The 17,096-nt window shown below is 46.0% G+C and overlaps 1 protein-coding gene across 1 annotated transcript; it reads right to left on the reverse strand.

The window, feature by feature from the left end:
• Positions 1-222: 222 nt before the first annotated feature.
• Positions 223-13,256, reverse strand: LOC142572584 (salivary anticoagulant protein P23-like). The gene is made up of 7 exons (XM_075681800.1): positions 13,203-13,256; positions 8,835-8,895; positions 7,808-7,858; positions 6,952-7,119; positions 3,759-3,877; positions 2,251-2,430; positions 223-667 (listed from the first exon to the last, which is right to left on the reverse strand). Exons 1-7 carry the CDS (start codon positions 13,254-13,256, stop codon positions 359-361), a joined length of 942 nt encoding a protein of 313 aa, XP_075537915.1. The 3' UTR covers positions 223-358.
• Positions 13,257-17,096: the final 3,840 nt, after the last annotated feature.

The raw sequence follows: 17,096 nt of genomic DNA on the forward strand, positions 1-17,096 counted from the left end.
TATACCATGTACAGGACATTCCCGTGCTGTCGCCTGACTGGTGCTGCAGAATGCTAGTTGAGAATCGGAATAAAAGCCGTTGTTCGGCCCCGCCCGTGCGTCTATTTTTGGCATTGGCATATTCTGCTTCGTTTCTGCCGGAGTCCGCGCCGTAGTCTGACCACTTAGGCCTTCCTCTCGGCCAGCGCGATGCGCGTCCCCGCACCACAGAACATTGTTCGCTTTTTAAAACACGTGGATTACTTTTATTTGAAAGTTTCTACGTAGCCTACATAAGCAAAACAGGGGAGGGGTAAGCACATGCTTTCACCTGCTCCACCAGATTCCCCCCAACTATATACAAGCGTATCTAATTTGATCAGAACAAGAAAAAGCTGTTGCGAGAGAAAGCATGCCTCAGTATTGCCTCGTAGTTGGAGTAAAACTTCTCGCGCATCTGTTCCATGAGATAAGCGCCCATGCGAGATTTGAAGTTCCTCATTCGAATCGAGTTCAACTCGAGATTGTGTCCGGGCGTCACTTCGAAGCCGGCGTTGTCCACGATGAGAGTGCGCACGAAGGCAGGTTGGTTCAGGGCAGCAGTGACTTCAACCTTGCCGGTCGTCTGGTACTGGAGTGCTTCGACACGCACGGATTTTATAATGCCAAGCAGACCGTCTCCTTTTGTCTGTAAGAAAGGCAAACAAAAGCGGTATGACATTTGCCTGCATTGTTTTACTTGTCAACTGAGGCTTGGCTGGTAACTGCTTTTTTCCCCCCCTAAGCCACATTTCAAGATCTTTATGAAAGGTGAAAGGTAAGTGGTATCTGGCAAGATTGTTTAGAGCTAAGTTGGGAGTAGTATATATATATATATATATATATATATATATATATATGTGTGTGTGTGTGTGTGTGTGTGTGTGTGTGTGTGTGTGTGTGTGTGTGTGTGTGTGTGTGTGTGTGTGTGCACGCTTGCGGGCGGCTGTCTTCTCGCTGGTACCTCAGAGCAGCCACTCAGCACTTCACCTGCAGGCCAAGTGCGAAATGGACAGGTGGGCGTAACACAGTATTTACAAGCACGCATAAATACAAATAATGATATGAAGTTGCAGGCTCATTGTAGTTTCTATTTATTGTGGCTTCTAGTACTGCACGGTTAAGGATGCCTGCATCTCCGAAAATATGTTCTGGTGCGTTCAATGCTTCATGCTGTTTTATTTTCGATGGTCAATGGCCCAGCAATTTCGCCAATGAGAACGGTCGGTGAGGAAAAAATTGAGCGTAGCTCTCGTTCTGGTTGCGGCCTATGCCTGCCGCGTCCGAGGCGCTCGAGAAATAGAGATGACAAACATCCTCCCCGTCGTTGCCAAAGGAGCAAGCCGGGGGGTATGAAGCTCGTCTTATGCGGCATGGAAGATGTTTTGCGTATGCTGTTCTCTTGTATTTGGTGCTGAAGCTCACTTCTGATTGTCACAACTTTGTGCGTGCATTATTTCACGCGAGTGTACACAGCGGCTATGCGAAAAAGAGTGGCCGTCATTACTATAAGGAAACTGCATGCATAGCCTTCTTTTATTGTCATTTGAATTAAATTGAAAAGAAGCCCAAATTAACAGTCCACTAGTTGGACACTTACACAATACCCAGATTTTCTCGTGAAATTTCTTCTGGCATGCGGGTTTAGGCAAAACTAATTTCACCTGCATGCTGGTCACGCTGAATGTTGACAAAAGTTCCACTTTACGTAGTAACAGTTTCAGACCAAATACAAACAGGCATTTTTATCCTAAATAAATACCATTTACTTCTAAATAAAGAAATTAAGAAGTTGACATGCATATTAGGGTTGTCTATAGTAAAAACTATTGTGTGTTTCCTTTGCTTTGCAGGGCTGTGTTCTAGCTGAAGTAGGTTGTTCCCGGTCTCAGTGGCTTAAATAGGAGTTCACTTCCTAAAGTCGGCATAACTTGTGTTTACATTCATCAAAGCTCAACACATTCGGTACCACGAACGATCAGCAAGATTTTCCGTTCCCGTATACTTAGATAGGAGGTCCAGCGTTAAAGTTTCATCTTAAAGCGACAACTAAAGAAACGGATCACTCGAAAGGTGTTCTCGGATCAACCAGTCATTGCGCCAATCGCCCAATGGGAACCGTTGTTTCAGCGCTCCCCGATTTGCGCTGTCGCATAGGTAACTGTGAAGCATGCTATGGTGCCCAACAAATAACGTTGGAGGGACCCGGTAATTATGTACCCACAGTCGTACCTCTGTGTGGAGTTCGGCGGCGATGCCCCCGATGCTCAGAGCGCAGCTGAGGCTCACGTTCCCGGCCACCATGGCGAGCACGCAGTCGCCGACGCGGCGCACGGACGTGTCAAAGTTCCTGAACTGGCCCGAGTTTACATACACCTTCAAGTCACGGTTTGTCCAGCTAGTCTTGTAGACCTGTGGAGAAAAGTGGGAAGGGGGGGGGGGGGCGGGGTGTGAGGCGAGTGCAATTGTAACCTTGTCGGAGTGCGCTCAATTAAAATCGTGAATCCATTTGCTGACTGAAGTAACGTCAGCGCCTCTGGAATAGTCAAATGCCAAAACATAATTCAATATACAACGCCCATTGAATATCAGTATATCTATTGAAACACTAGTCCGTCGTATAACGTTTGGTACCGCGTTTACTAAAAACGCTTTCTGCATAAAATGCATTTGAGGCCACGCGGATGAGGATGTACAGCGTCTTCTACTAGAATGCCCACGAGATGAAGCTGAAAGAGGCCATTTGATACGCCGTCTAATAGCATTGGACCGTGGGTTCTTAAGCACTCTTTCTTGATGCAAAGGGTGCTTTTCACAGTGTTCTACATGATGCAATAATAGATGCCCTTGAAGAATATGGCATTGGTGGCCGTCTTCATCAGTGGATAGCCTGATATCTTCTAGAGAGAACGATATTTATGACAACTGTAGACGGTGACATAAGGGACCATCCCGTCTATCGTGAGGTGCATCAAGGAGGTGTGCTGAGCCCAACTTCATTTAACGTTGTTCTTTGGACACCTCAAAGAACTCGCAGGCGCAGTCTCGGTCCCTGTCTACGCAGATCACATCTGCATATGGACAACGGACTTAACGCGCTTGCAAATACAAACGAAGCAACAGCGTGCAGGTTTACATATTTAAACGGTCGTAGACTGCCGCGCTCACCGACAAAAGAGCGTAGCAATGGCATTTACACGAAAGTCAATGGCCTGCTGCCCCGTTATGATTGATGGAAAGATCGTACCTTCGGTAACCCACTACAAGTTTCTTGGAGTCACCGTCGACCGTGACTTATCTTGGTCGAAGCACACCTCTGCATTAAGAAAAAGGCTGACAACTTTGATCAAGTTTGGACTCTTCGGCTGTTTGTAATATTCTGATTTGCATGGGCAATATGGACACCAACCATTATTGGACACCAACCATTAGCATGGACACCAACCATTAGTTTCTTTTAACGGCTGCAAAACGGGGCCTTCTGGGTAATTTGCACATTAGCAGTTACTGTAAATTTTATTTCGATTCATGATTGCTCCCTCACATATTTTATGGCCTCTTTTAGCTAATGTAGGGCACAAATGACCGGTTACCAGTTAATACGCGAAAATGGGAACCGTTATGGATGTAATAGTGTGCTTAGAGAGTTAAAAAGCAGCTGTTGCCGATATATAGGTTTCAGCCCGCTCCTACGCACAATGCAATATCGAAGGAAGGCAGTTAATGATCGTATTACTTACTTTGAAGTAGTAGGGAGCGAGAGAAAAGGAGCCCTGATATCTTCTTACGAGAGTCGGCATTCTTTGCAGAAGCACAGTGTCAACGAAGTCGTTCGCTTTGCTCACACTGTCTGTGCCTCCTGTAATATGAATTGAGAGCATCAACAATGGCAGGCTACCCAGATAAAGAGGCTCTTTATTAAAAAGGCTCTTTATTAAATATTACAGAGGGTGGCCCGTGTACGGTGGCTTGCACGTCTTTTGCAGGGGCAGAGATAAACTGCACAGACGTACACGCGGTAAATAAACAACAGGCATAGATAAGTAAAGGAGCGCTTATGTTCAGTTACGTTTAAGAATATCGGAGTGTCATCATCATCATCATAATCATATTTATTTCCGGTGCAGGACGAAGGCCTCTCCCTGCGATCTCCAATCACCCCTGTGCTGTGTCAAGCGATTCCAACTAGCACCCGGAAATTCCCTAATTTCATCGCACCACCAAGTCTTCTGCCGTCCTCTGCTGCGTTTCCTTTCTCTTGGTACCCATTCTGTTATCCTAATGGTCCAATGGTTATCTAATATGCGCATTACATGACCTGCCCAGCGTCATTTTTTTCTCTTGATGTCTATTAGAATATCGTCTATACCCGTTTGCTCTCTGATCCAAACCACTCCCTTTCTGTCTCTTAAAGTTATGCCTACCATTATTCGTTCCATCGCTCGTTGCGCGGTCCTTAACTTGTTCTCAAGCTTCTTTGTCAGTCTCCAAGTCTCTACCCAATATGTTAGCACCGATAAAATACGCTGCTTGTATACCTTCCTTTTCAATGATAACGGTAAGGTCCCAGTCAGGAGCTCAGGATGTCTGCCGTATGCGATCCAACCAATTTTTATTCTTCCATGATTTTCCGTCTCACGGTCAGGGTTCCCGGTGATTAGTTGACCTAGGTAAACGTAGTCCTTCACAGACTCTAGAGGCTGACTTGAGGTCTTGAACTGTTGTTCCCTTGCCCGGTTATTTATCATTATCTTTGTTCTTCTGCATATTAATCTTCAGCCCCACTCTTACACTCTCCCTGTTAATGTTCTGCATCATTTGTTATAACTCGTCTGCAGTGTTGCTGAATAGAACAATATCATCGGCAAACCGAAGGTTGCTGAGGTATTCGCCATCGATCCTTACTCCTAAACCTTTCCAGTTTAATAGCTTGAACACTTCTTTCAAGCACGCAGGCTTAGAGTGACGTCTGACATTGGCGAAAGATGCCGAGAGTGAGTGGGGCTGTACTAATCCAGTGTTATCAAAGTGTTTTTTATTCAAACCAGGAGTGTAAAAAGCAAAGATATATGGCTGAAAGAAATGTATAAACGAAAAGAAATATATAGGCCAAAGAAACGTACGGCTGCATCAATGTAAACAAAGGCAAATAAATATAGAGTTGAAATTCCGATAGCATGGCCTGGAGTGGCCAGGCCACATACATAGTACGCATTTCTCTAACCTGCTGCATCTCGGAGGCAATGCCTTAAATTTTAATGAGGCGCTGTTCAACGGGTCTTCTAGAATATGTTGAACTGGGCAGTAGCTATAAGATACCAACCTAAACCATTGTGTATTGGTACGTACGAAAAAAATATACATCAATCCAGAGGCGGCTAGGTATTCCAAGGTACTTTGAAGATAAATATTGATAAAAACTTGATGTTTACCAAGAGGACGTTTAATGTTGGTTTTACGGTACATGTTGTCCATGATCTCAGTAGGATTTTAAAACCAATTTGAGGCTATTGATGACGTCACACAAAGGATTGCTAGCTCAAAATGGGGCGCTTTCTGGATTCTACTGTGGCGAGTTGCTGCATGTCTGTCAGGGCACCCTCTTCCGAAAACCGGCAAATCAGTGACACGTATTATTGATCAAACACGAGTTTAGCTGTTCTTCCAGTTTAGATTAAAAGGAAGAAGAGGACTTGAGAGTAGGTATAGTGAAATGCTTATAGTGCGATATCATGTCGCCAGTTAGAGCAACCAAATTCACGCAGCAATGGGTGCAAAGGAAACGATAACGCTGTCGATTGCGGCGGAAGAAAGCGGAGTCTTAGGAAATTGAAAAAAAAGAGCTCGTATCCAAGCAGTGGTATCATTTGATCCAATAGACCAATGCGACGTATCCTTGGCTAGGACTGCCGAGCCTGAGCCCGATGCCGTTGCTCATATTGACGTTGGTGTTCTATTCGTCGCTCATCGTATTCTCTCTGCTGTTGAGGCGTCCTAACTTTGCGTGGCTTGCTTTGGGCAGGAACCGCTGCGTCCTACCTAGCCTGAGCACGACGCCGTTGTGCATAGTGACGTTGCTGTTCACGTCGCCGCTCGTCGTGTTCACGCCGCACTTCGGGAGTCCCAACTATACGTGCCCTTTCCATAGAGCTATCAGAACAAAAATAAAGTCAGTTGGTAGGCGGGTTCTTCTTTTACATATGAAAGTGTAATTACGTCACTCCCTGCTTCGTATGCCACAGTTTCCACTTCCCGACAACTGCAGCCTATGCAACCGTAATCGCTACAGAGAAACGCTTGCGGCGAACGCTATGCGCGAAGGCGAACTTTCTGGTTCTTTTTTTTCTTTGCCCTGCATGGCAGGTGCCGTCGCTGTCGCAGGTGCGTGGAGGGGAGCGTCATCTGGTGGTGCTCCAAGGAACCCAGCAGCGAAAGCGACATGCGCCTCCCGCTGCGATTGCTTGAGTTTTTGCCCGCGAACGCGACAACCGCCTTTTAGGGCGTAGACGCATACAGCTTCGCTGTAAAAATGTAAGTACGAGGTGGTATGTATGGACATAGCAGGGGAATGATTTGAGCCATTGGGGTACTACGCGTTAAAATAACTTGGCGTTTATCATGACGACCTCTCCACGTTTCGCCTCCAAGCAGATGCAACACATATGCACTATATATATAAAAACATTACGGGGCTTATCACATCCTGAAACTACGTAGTGGAGGGACATTCTAGTGGAGTGGTCCGAGTTAATATCGACCCCCTTGGGGTTCAGGACGGTGCACGAGCATTTTCGCCTTCAGCCTCCCTTGGAATGCGGCCACCAGCTACCAAACCCGCGACCTTATGCCCAGCATTAGGACGCCACAGACTCTGAGGCACCGGGGTGGTTGCGAGCAGTTTGGTGTGCACCCTCCGTCCCTCCGTACACTTACTCGTGTGGGTCCACAGTGTACGGGATGATACATCGAAACCCGTCGATTGTAGACGGAGAGCATGGCACTCGAGGTCTCCTTCACACGTGACGCGTGTGAAACCGTCCTTGCAAGCGTCGAACGGCCACCACATGAAGCGGCGTGACGACAAGGACCGTCCATTCATAGCTGCGCATAAGAAAAGATTTGCGCGTTAGTACCAGCGTCCAAGCGTTGCCCTAAAGACTTTCTTCAGGCGCGTATGCTCTGCATTCGCCTACCCTGAATTTGAAATGAGCTAATACTGCGCTTGCTGTTAGAGCCTGCTGCCCTAATTTGTAATTGGTGCACCATTTGCGGGCCGCGTTTTGAGGGAAGTTGAAAACTCAGCCACGAGTGGTGCTCGCCCGTTTTTCTCCCATCTCGAGTGCAAGCGGCTATACACTTTTATCCAAAATGAAAACTAACCGTTGCTGTGTTCACGTCTACTTGTCACTCTCTCCCCATACGCTCGTGGGTGTTGGAGAGAGCGACATTTTTTTTTCCCACACCATCCAGCGTGCCACGGGAAGTGTGCTTGCGTGTATGTGTTGAGGGGACCTGATCTTGAGCGTCACGCCATTTTTTATGCACATATACGGCTACTTGTGTCGATAATGAAGTGAGTGAAGCATCACGCGTCGCGAAACGCTTCTTTTACGGTATTGCGTTTGTCGTACCAGTTAGGGTTACGGTAATATATGGCTCCCCATATGAAGCAACGCTTGGACCCATCTCCACATAAATTAAATTCAGTGCAGCTATAACCATCACCAATGCCGTCAACTAAATACCTATGAACGTGCGAGAAATTTGATAGTAAGAACAGGTAACGTGCCTCTTTGCTGGGCTTCTGTGCAGTCGTCTTCATCGGAGACTTCGGCGTTACCTGCGAACATGATTTGTTAGTCATTATAATTTGGTTATAGAATGATCAGTCCAAAATAGGTCAGACAAAAAAAAACCACGACCAAAGGTTTCTGAAACATCTTTAGTTACCAGTTCTATCTGCAGAACAAAATGTTTCCTTGCTATATTTGGCCTTATCGCCAAAGTGTGATTGCCTACAAAATTTGTATTCCGGCGTGATAGTGCTTTCTACCATGAAGTATTAGCGAAACCATCATCAGTTTATTTAAATCCCGTAACAAGGTTGGCCATTATGGATACACTTCTTAGATTTAGTTTTGTGAACTGTTACCGTTAGTACGAGATAAGTCGAAGGCTCAGTTGGAGCGGGGAATTAAAAACATTACGGCAGCCCTTCGGTGAGCTGTATAAAATGGCGGGCCACACTAGCTTTGTCCCAGCACTATGAATATTGCTTTCACCGATGTAGCTAAATGCCACGTGATAAAGTGGTCGTAGATTTACATCTTTTCGCGCAGTAGAAAAAGTAAGATGAGGTTCTGAAAGCAGATATAACATTTTGAATCCTGTGTACTTGCTAAAGTGCGTAGACTTCACTTGAAGAAAAGAAATGAGCGCTACAAGGACGCCGACTAAAAGAAGAACATGTACGACGGACAGACTGTTCTGCCTGTCAGCTGCACATGCAGGGCTTCAGCGTGTGCACTCTTATGTTAAAAAAAATAGTTGAGTGACATGTTGCATGTCGTGCGAGTGCCTAAACTTTCGATGATATTCTTTTCAACTAAATAAAAAACGGACTATGCCGGTAGCGGATTATTACTTCAACAAGTCCTAGTAAATGAGGTCACTCAGACTGTTGTCAAAAACATCCTTGTGCATATGCACTAACCACATGCAAGAAATTAAGTGTTGCAAAACGTGTGTCTCTCAATGCCACTTCACTGCTAGAGCAAAGCGGTTTGCTTCCGCAATACAATGTGAATAGCACTCACCGAAATGGATGACGATAAATAATACCACAACGAAGGTTTTCATAGTATTCTTCTTGATAGCCTGTTCATAAAAAAAAGAAAGTGAACATAATTTTTGAAGTTTGAAGCGAATGCGATTCCACAATAGCGCGCTCCACATGTGTAGTAAGTGTGGGTCCACTTCGGTACGTGTAACTTCAGCGGTTCGGAGTCGCTTCTTTTTTTTTTTTTTACTCGGAGGTCAATAGTAATGCTTAAGCAGAGATACCAAGCCTACTTATTAGCGAACTTGCTAGCTATCTAGCAAGTTTTAGACAGAAACAAATGCATCAATGAGCACGTATTACTTTTCTTCGTGAACGGGTGCCTTAAAGTTAAACTTGAAAGGATGAAGTCGTTATTTTGTATTGTGGGCGGTAATATGGGGGAAAATACGCTGTACTTACCGGGAAAAAAACTTGTTTCCTAAGTCAATAGAATGTGGCGCTTTTTCTGTTTCTCCAATAACGAGAGTATCGCTATTCGATAATAGATTCACTCGCACAGGCACTCCAGTGATGTTTTGCCACGTGACCTTGGCTGCTACCAAAGCTGACCGAATTCAACCTGAAGTACAAATTCAAGCTTTCTAAGTCATTTAAATTTCTTAGGGAAATTTCGCTCATGTTTTCTAGTTGCCACTAAAAATTTCAAATATTTACTTATGTAGATTTGTCATTTTCAAGAATTCAAATCTTTTCATCGTTATCAATACCCGACACGTGACTTTCGACCGCCAGTTAGGGATACTGTATTGATGTGAGATCGAATGCTGTCAACAGCTTAAATGTAATAACTTTTGCCAGTTTGGTTTGCGAATTGTGGCCAGAGTTCTTGAGTACAAGTTTTGACATATAATAGGGATTCTACCCAAGATATATATGCACTGCATGTCATTCTTTTAACGACTTTTGGCGCTGCGACACGCAGCCAAAGAATTTGTATTAGGCATAACGTCTCATTATTGCAGCTGCGAAATTGCGTGACATTTGCATGAAATTTCATTTTCAGAAATTATTTGGGGAGTAAATCGGAATTGGAGTCTTTTTTTTATGGCTCATACTCACAAATTTTAGGTGAGGGCGAAAATGAGGGCACTGACAAAATGCAACTATATCTACTACGTCCCGGCTAAATTGTACATAGCCTTCAGCTGAGATCTTGCAGTTCACGAATTCACACGCCACTATGTAAGATTGACTCCGTCATGAAAATAAATGTACCTTCTCTCGCACTCGTATGTAGTTTTCGTCTGCAACCAGTCAATACTACTTGTATTCTTTCGAGGCATAATTCGGTTTTCAGTGCTTTGTTGACATAACAGTTTGCTTTCACTGTATTTGGTAGCAGTCAATTGGGAATCCTAATCATGCCAAAACCCCGATTGCTCCCAGCTCTCCGATCTGTCAAGCTTGTCGACTAATTCGTTCACGAACTTTCACTGCGTTCTATATTTATCTAATCCAAAATGGGGCAGAAAACATGCACACTCACATCGGAAACATTTTGAATCAGGATTGGACCACCTGATTTTAGTGTTTGGTGAACTCTACCCTGGAGAAGGAGTCCAGACAAATGGCAGAAACTGCCAGGGTGCGAAGCGCTTATCCCCGGCACTGGGAGCACGTAAAATGCTTTGCGTTTCTGTTCAACTCTGCCACCGGCAGGCAGAGAGGCAGATCGCAAACATGCAGTTGAAAACGCCTGTAAAGACCGTTTACAATTCCGCCGCCCTCGCAAGCGATCTTGCGCATTCCGGCAATATGAGATGTCAATTGCAATACCCCGAAGTCTGGTCGTAAGCTAATGAGCTGGCGAATAAATAATTCCGTAAACTCGGCTTTTGTCAATTTATTCGGCTACGAACTGTCATATTATGCCGTGATGACTATGCCTTCATGCCTCGACTGCCAGACTTAAAATTGAGAATTTCGTTCCCCTGTTAGATACGCCACGAGATATAACCTCACTCCCCTCGTATTTCACGTCGAACAGTCCGCTGTAAATGGTTTCGATTTTTTCGTGTGTGCTCGCGTAATTGATATCACCGATTGAAGGCGTGTTTTTGGAGTGTTTTTGGAAGCTGTCCCCTAGCTAAAGCTACCTCTAAAGCTGCTTATAAAGGCTGAACAGGTAGATTCACATAGGCACGCTACAGGTAGAATGGAAACGATTGTTTTAGATTATAGCGTACTCGCGACTTGGCCCTTAGATCTTCACGCGTAATTCAACATGCCTGGGTATGCTTTGTTGGAGTGTGTGCAAAATTTCGCATAAGTGAAACGTTGGGCAACTGTGCTCTCGGCGTTGTGTTCACAAATGCTGAATTATTACGCGTTGGTATGGTTTACAGCCGTGCTTGCAGCAACTGCGGCTACGAGGAAGCGATCAGGTGTCCCCAATTGGCGCCTCTTTTTAGAGCCACTAGAAGAGCGCTTTCGACTACGCTTGGCAAACTGCACGATCCCTCCCTGACGTGGGTGAGAGAATATTCGGACACTGCTCCAGACCAAGTACAACACAGAATGCTTTCACTGCGGTGTTCCTCTGCTTGAGAACATGACGGCATGGTGATTGTGCGATCAACTTCATTGTGGCGCGTCGTATCGAGTTAGTGTCACGCATCATTTTCTCTCTCTATTATTCCATCTCTTCTTTCCTTCTCTCGCATTCTGTTCCCAGCACAAGTTAGCCGGCCTGTATTTACACTATAGAACTTCCCTCTACAGACAGTCTGAGTGTCTCTGTCTTTTTTTCCCTTCGTCCTGTAAGCTATAGTTCGGACATAGATGTGTTTTGTTGTATTGTTACGTGGAACACTCTACGGCTTGGGTTACTTAAGAAAAGTTCCGGGTTTATTACCCCTTCCCCCTCCCCCCCTTTCAATAATGTTTACCACCACCACCACTATCACCGAGAACGTGCGCGAGATTCCTCCATACGTCTACAAAGTCTAGAATTATTTTTGTAACGCACCGATTTTGGTCCTGCAAAAGTTGGAGACCTTCTGTGCAAACTGGACTTTTGCGATGAATTCTACAATGCTGTATCACATGCTACCCCGAATGCACTTAAGCATACAATTTAATAGCAAATTGGGTGAACTGACTGATACGTAACGATTTGACGCATCTCAGTCTGTCCAAAGAGCCATCGATTAGCAATCGGGGCAGGGATACAGGCTGCGTTAGTTGGGGCTTTAATGAGGACGAGTTTATACCGCTGGAGCATTGTATTTCTTTTTTTTTATCTGCTTCAGAAACTCTCGAATATTTACTTAAATATTTACTTGAAGTTTCCGGCTAGTGGACACCAGCCTTCGTCAGAGTACAGTAGCGCATGAACAACTCATACACAGATTTAAATGCGCCGTATTAAGAGCAGAGGGCGCACTACCTGCGCTGACTAGAACTTAAACTGCGTATAATAAATAATTATCAATGACACGCATTTGCGAGTAGAAAAATGAAATGCGAATGTGTTCAGGATACAATATATACAAACATGACTCTCAGGTAAGTGCCGGCGATTACCATGATTAGGAGTAGTGAAAGTTCTAGTCAGCGCAGACAGTGCACCGTCTGCTCTTGATACGGTGCTTTTAAAGCTGTGTATGAGTTGTTCATATGCGTTACTGTACTCTGACGAAGGCTGGTCCACCAGCCGAAAACGTTAAATACGTCTTCCAAAGGGTTCGTCGTCTTTTTCCTGCATATGTTACCTCGCGTCCTGCGTGCTGAACTTTGAAGAAGCCCAGTGTATGTACGTATATATATATATATATATATATATATATATATATATATATATATATATATATATATATATATATATATATATATATATATACGCATTACCGTGACTGAATTGAACATGACCTTCGAGGTAACGAATTGATGAACACAATCTACCCCGTTTCCTAGATCATAAATCATGTTTGCAGAAATAAATGAGACGCTTGCCCTGCATTATGTTCAAAAATCAAATCGACTTCCACTACGGCAAAGGCAGCACCAGTGGAGCAGTAGTAATAAACTTTATCGAAATATTAATTAGGGCTATTTGGTAGTGCTTCACATGTCTTAAATTTTTGCTAAACAGTTATTTGCACAACTTTTTTCTCTATAACGCGCTCTCTACAATTATTAGGGCACAGATAAAGCTCGTTAGCGGCAGGCCTCCTTCAATTTATGGAAGACTGGCGGCACGACGGGATATACAAAAAATAACAGCCTGGCGGGAGTGAAAGAGAGAGAGAGAGACATTTATTTCATTCCGGCCCGGGAGCCACCCCGAGAGGATGCAAACATGCGGATCGGCGTAAATATGAAAGCAAAGAAACTTGCTCACCGCAACGGCAGAGTCTGTCCACGCTTGTAGTCGGTCGCCGATACACTGGCGCATTGGGAGTCTTAACTCCAAACTTTATAGTGTCAGCCTCTCTTGCTTCTTTTCTCTCGTATCAGCTGGCAGCTTCTTTATCTCGTCAGTACACTTCCCGTTTCGCTAATCGGGTTTCTTGCAAAGTTCTTGGGTAGAAAGTTACAGGCTGCGGTATCGCACATGAAGGCGCTATCAATGTAGCCGACGCCAAGCACCCTTCTGCGCGATATGCCTATAGTTTCGGTTTCTCGAGGACTCTCATGTGCTTGGAGCACTTGCCAAAGATAAATGCAGCTACTCACATTGCAAACATGTTAGCTTTGCCTCGAGCAATGCTAACATGTTATTTACCAGCGGGCTACCCGAAGTGTACGTGCGCGGCACCGATGTGAAGTGCTTCTTATTTTGGTTGGACCGCTGATCGTCTCAGCTGGTCATGGCTGCAGTATTGATTTGCGAACTCCCCGGTTATAATTTGTAAATTGCATTATGTGCCCTAAGGTAGTTAGTTTAAAAGTTAATTAGTGAAATGTTGTTGGTTAGTTTATTGTGCTTTTCAATTTTCTGTGCAAGTAATGTCCGCCTCTTCGTGTATAGACCAGCTCATGGACTAGAATTGTGCTATCTGGCACAAGAAATTAAAAAAAAATTAGAAAGTGTTCGCTGAAACACCCGGTAAGCTTATGACATTTGTTTTTCATTACATCAGTGTTACGTTCTACCGGCCAAAGGCCGGCAGCTACGGGTTGAAATCCAGGCCGATTCGCAGAGCAAAAAGACGACGCTTTATTTCCAGCTCGGAAATATATATAGAAGAGAAAAGAGAGAAAGAAGGAAAGAGGGACCATCGACGCATGCGCGGAGAGGCCCACGTGGCTCCGAATAGGTTATCTGCAGCAATCAGACACATTACTTCCCATTTCGTATTGGTGCCACTCTTCTCAGGATCACGGACACATTGAAGTCTAGCTTTGAGAGCCCTCTAGTACGTGCCTGAAGCATCTGCAAGATGTCGAACAAAGATTTTTGTTATATGTTACTTGATTGAATAATTTATTGGTTTCGTGAACTACGAAATAAAACATTATTTTTGATGAAGCCAGGATACATGTTCTACGTTCTCAGGTAGAAATGCCACGCAAGGCGATCATCCTTGACATATTGATACGTTTTAATTAAACAAAATTAATTTTTGCTAAATTTCAGATGGATAATATTTGGGAGGATGCAGCCCGCAGTACCTGCAGCCAAGTCGATGCAGAATCGGTACGAAAACGCAGTGGTGTAGACAGGATTTTTTTTATCGGGGGAGACACCCAGTTGACCGGGGACGCAATCGGAGAGAGGTTGTTGTACAGGTGCCACCTTGGTACAAAGAAATTTCGAGGGGAAAGGTGGGGGGCGGGGAGGGATATGTACCTGGTATGTAGGAAGGGTATGTCACCCCTCTGCCCGCCCAAGCTACGCGCCGCGAATACGATACAAAAGGTGAGAGCGTACATCTGTCGTGCATATAAGTTCTCACTGCGAAAATGAAGGATGCTGACGCACCCCAAGTTGTCGTGCCATCGAAGGTTACGTTTCCGTTGTGCCGAGAGTGAGAAGTGTCGGACCAGGGCCTCCCGCTCAAAGGGATCCGCTGAGCTCCACGACGAGGAATTCCCGTGTTACCAAATGAGAGCCAAAGAGTGCGTCCCCCACTGTGTGGCGTCAGCCATGCATCGCGCGCACTTAAACGTCGCAATCGCACAGCCTCTCCACGGTTCCGCTTTGCCCTGTTGAGAAGGAGGTCGTCCTTTTTTATCAGTAAAAGTTGCATACGGCCCGACTACGCCACTTACATGTTCGCGCAACGTCGCAACGCAAACCAATATATGAAGTCTTTAAAATAGAAAGCTCGCAGTTTCACCTATTACGGCGGTGCGAGCTTGCCTGTAAGAAAGAGAAGCAAATATATACGACAGGCACCTTCGAGCGAGAGGGAATATATATATATATATATATATATATATATAGCACACTTATAACAGCCGCAGATATAACGAACGCTCGCTTGGTACGAACGAGGGCGGTGCTACCGTCAAAATATATATTGGGGCAATGGCACAGTGTCTCAGATAGAACGAACTGTTGTGGCCTCAACACTCGGTTAGAGCGAACGCGAAGCTGTTGGGCCCCTGTAGTTGACCGAGCCGGCGGTGTTTGGTGCGGTTTCGCTGGACTGCGAAAAACGTTTGTGAGAGGAGGTGCCGCGCGGCTGCTGTTGCTGTTGCCATGACAACTTAAACAATCATGTGCGCCGCCATTTTGCTTATGCGTCGCCCATTGGTTAGGGCCTTAACTGAAGGGGACCTTGGCGCTAGCGTCGAAAGAGCGTCTGCTCGAAAACGGCCAATGGGAGCCATACGGAGTGTACCCCCCCCCCCCCCCTGGCATTACGCCGTCGATTCTTTCTGTGCGATGGCACTGCATTGACATCGTTGCCGCATCCGTGCCTTTCCCAGATCGGGGAGTTGAAGGCTGCCTCAGCGCGCGAGCCCAAGGGCTTGACTTGCGCCTGGTGCGATGGAGGGCTGTACGCCGACCTCTTCAGGTGCTAAAAGGAAAGCTGTCGACATCGCAACGAAGATGGCCATTGTTAATGAACTTGCTCAAGGTGCAAAAAACTGCGAACTGGTCAAGAAGTACGGACTGTCAAAATCGACCATTTAAACCATTGCTAAGGGCAAGGAAAAGATTCTTGGTGCTACCGTGAATGCCGATCCGACGACTTCGGAAGGCGACCTACGCGGACGTTGAGGACGCACTGCTGAAGTGGTTCGCTGACGCGCGGTCTCGCAACGTTCCGATCAGTGGACCGCTGATGCTCTCCAAGGCTAAAGACTTCGCCTTCCTTTTGGACTTTCCCGATTTCAGCCCAGGCAATGGATGGCTCCACCGGTTTAAGGCTCGCCACGGAATTGTTTTCAAGGCGGTCGTCGGCGAGGCCGCGTCTGTGAACAACGAGGACGTCGATGCGCGGCTTTCCGACAACCTCCCAACAATCACGAGCTATGCTCCACGGGACGTTTACAATGCCGACGAGACTGCGTTGTTTTATCAGATGTTGCCATCTAAAACGCATGCCTTGAAAGGCGACAAGTGCGCAGGAGGGAAGAACAGCAAGTTGCGCAGAACCGTTCTTCTGTGTGTCAATATGGACGGCAGTGACCGGCGGCTGCCTTTTGTCATTGGCAAGTCACGTAAGCCGCGATGCTTTGGAAGCTACGTGCCCGTACGCTACAGGAACAATACAAAAGCCTGGATGAGTCGTGACTTATTTGCCGAGTGGCTTGTCGAGTTCGACCGCGACATGGCACGAAAAAACAGGAAGGTCCTGCTCGTGCTGGATAACTGTGCGGCGCACCATGTGCAGCCTTCCTTGAGTGCGGTGACAGTGCTCTTCTTGCTTCCCAATGCAACCTGCAAAATTCAGCCGCTGGATATGGGCATCATTCATGCGTTCAAGGTGTGCTACCGGCGGCGCGTCATCCAACGCTTGTTGTTCGCGATTGATGCTGCCATGCCAGTTCGCATCAGCTTGCTTGCCGCCGTGGACATGTTGAAAGCGGCGTGGATGGAACTCACCGCGGAGTGGATAGAAAATTGCTTCCGCAAGGCGGCTTTTATGGGCCCAGGCACCGAGGACGCCATAGATCACCCACCGGAAAGCCGTTCGCACGAGGACTTGTGGCAACGCCTCGTTGACACGCAGCTGGCCGGACCTGACGTTGCCTGGGACGATTTCGTTTCTGCTGATGACGCCGTCGACATTGCGGAGCCATGCACTGACGAAGCTATTGTGCGTGAAGTGCGAGCCCT

This window comes from Dermacentor variabilis, chromosome 2, assembly GCF_050947875.1.
Source record: "Dermacentor variabilis isolate Ectoservices chromosome 2, ASM5094787v1, whole genome shotgun sequence".
NCBI classification, from domain to species: domain Eukaryota; kingdom Metazoa; phylum Arthropoda; class Arachnida; order Ixodida; family Ixodidae; genus Dermacentor; species Dermacentor variabilis.

Excerpts from the sequence above, each read along its gene's own strand:
- LOC142572584 (XM_075681800.1), bottom strand. The coding sequence starts at position 13,256 with ATGCGCCAGTGTATCGGCGACCGACTACAAGCGTGGACAGACTCTGCC. Across the intron at positions 7,859-8,834 it reads ATTTATCGTCATCCATTTCG|GTAACGCCGAAGTCTCCGAT; the intron begins GTGAGTGCTATT and ends TCATGTTCGCAG. Across the intron at positions 668-2,250 it reads CCGCCGAACTCCACACAGAG|ACAAAAGGAGACGGTCTGCT; the intron begins GTACGACTGTGG and ends CCTTTCTTACAG.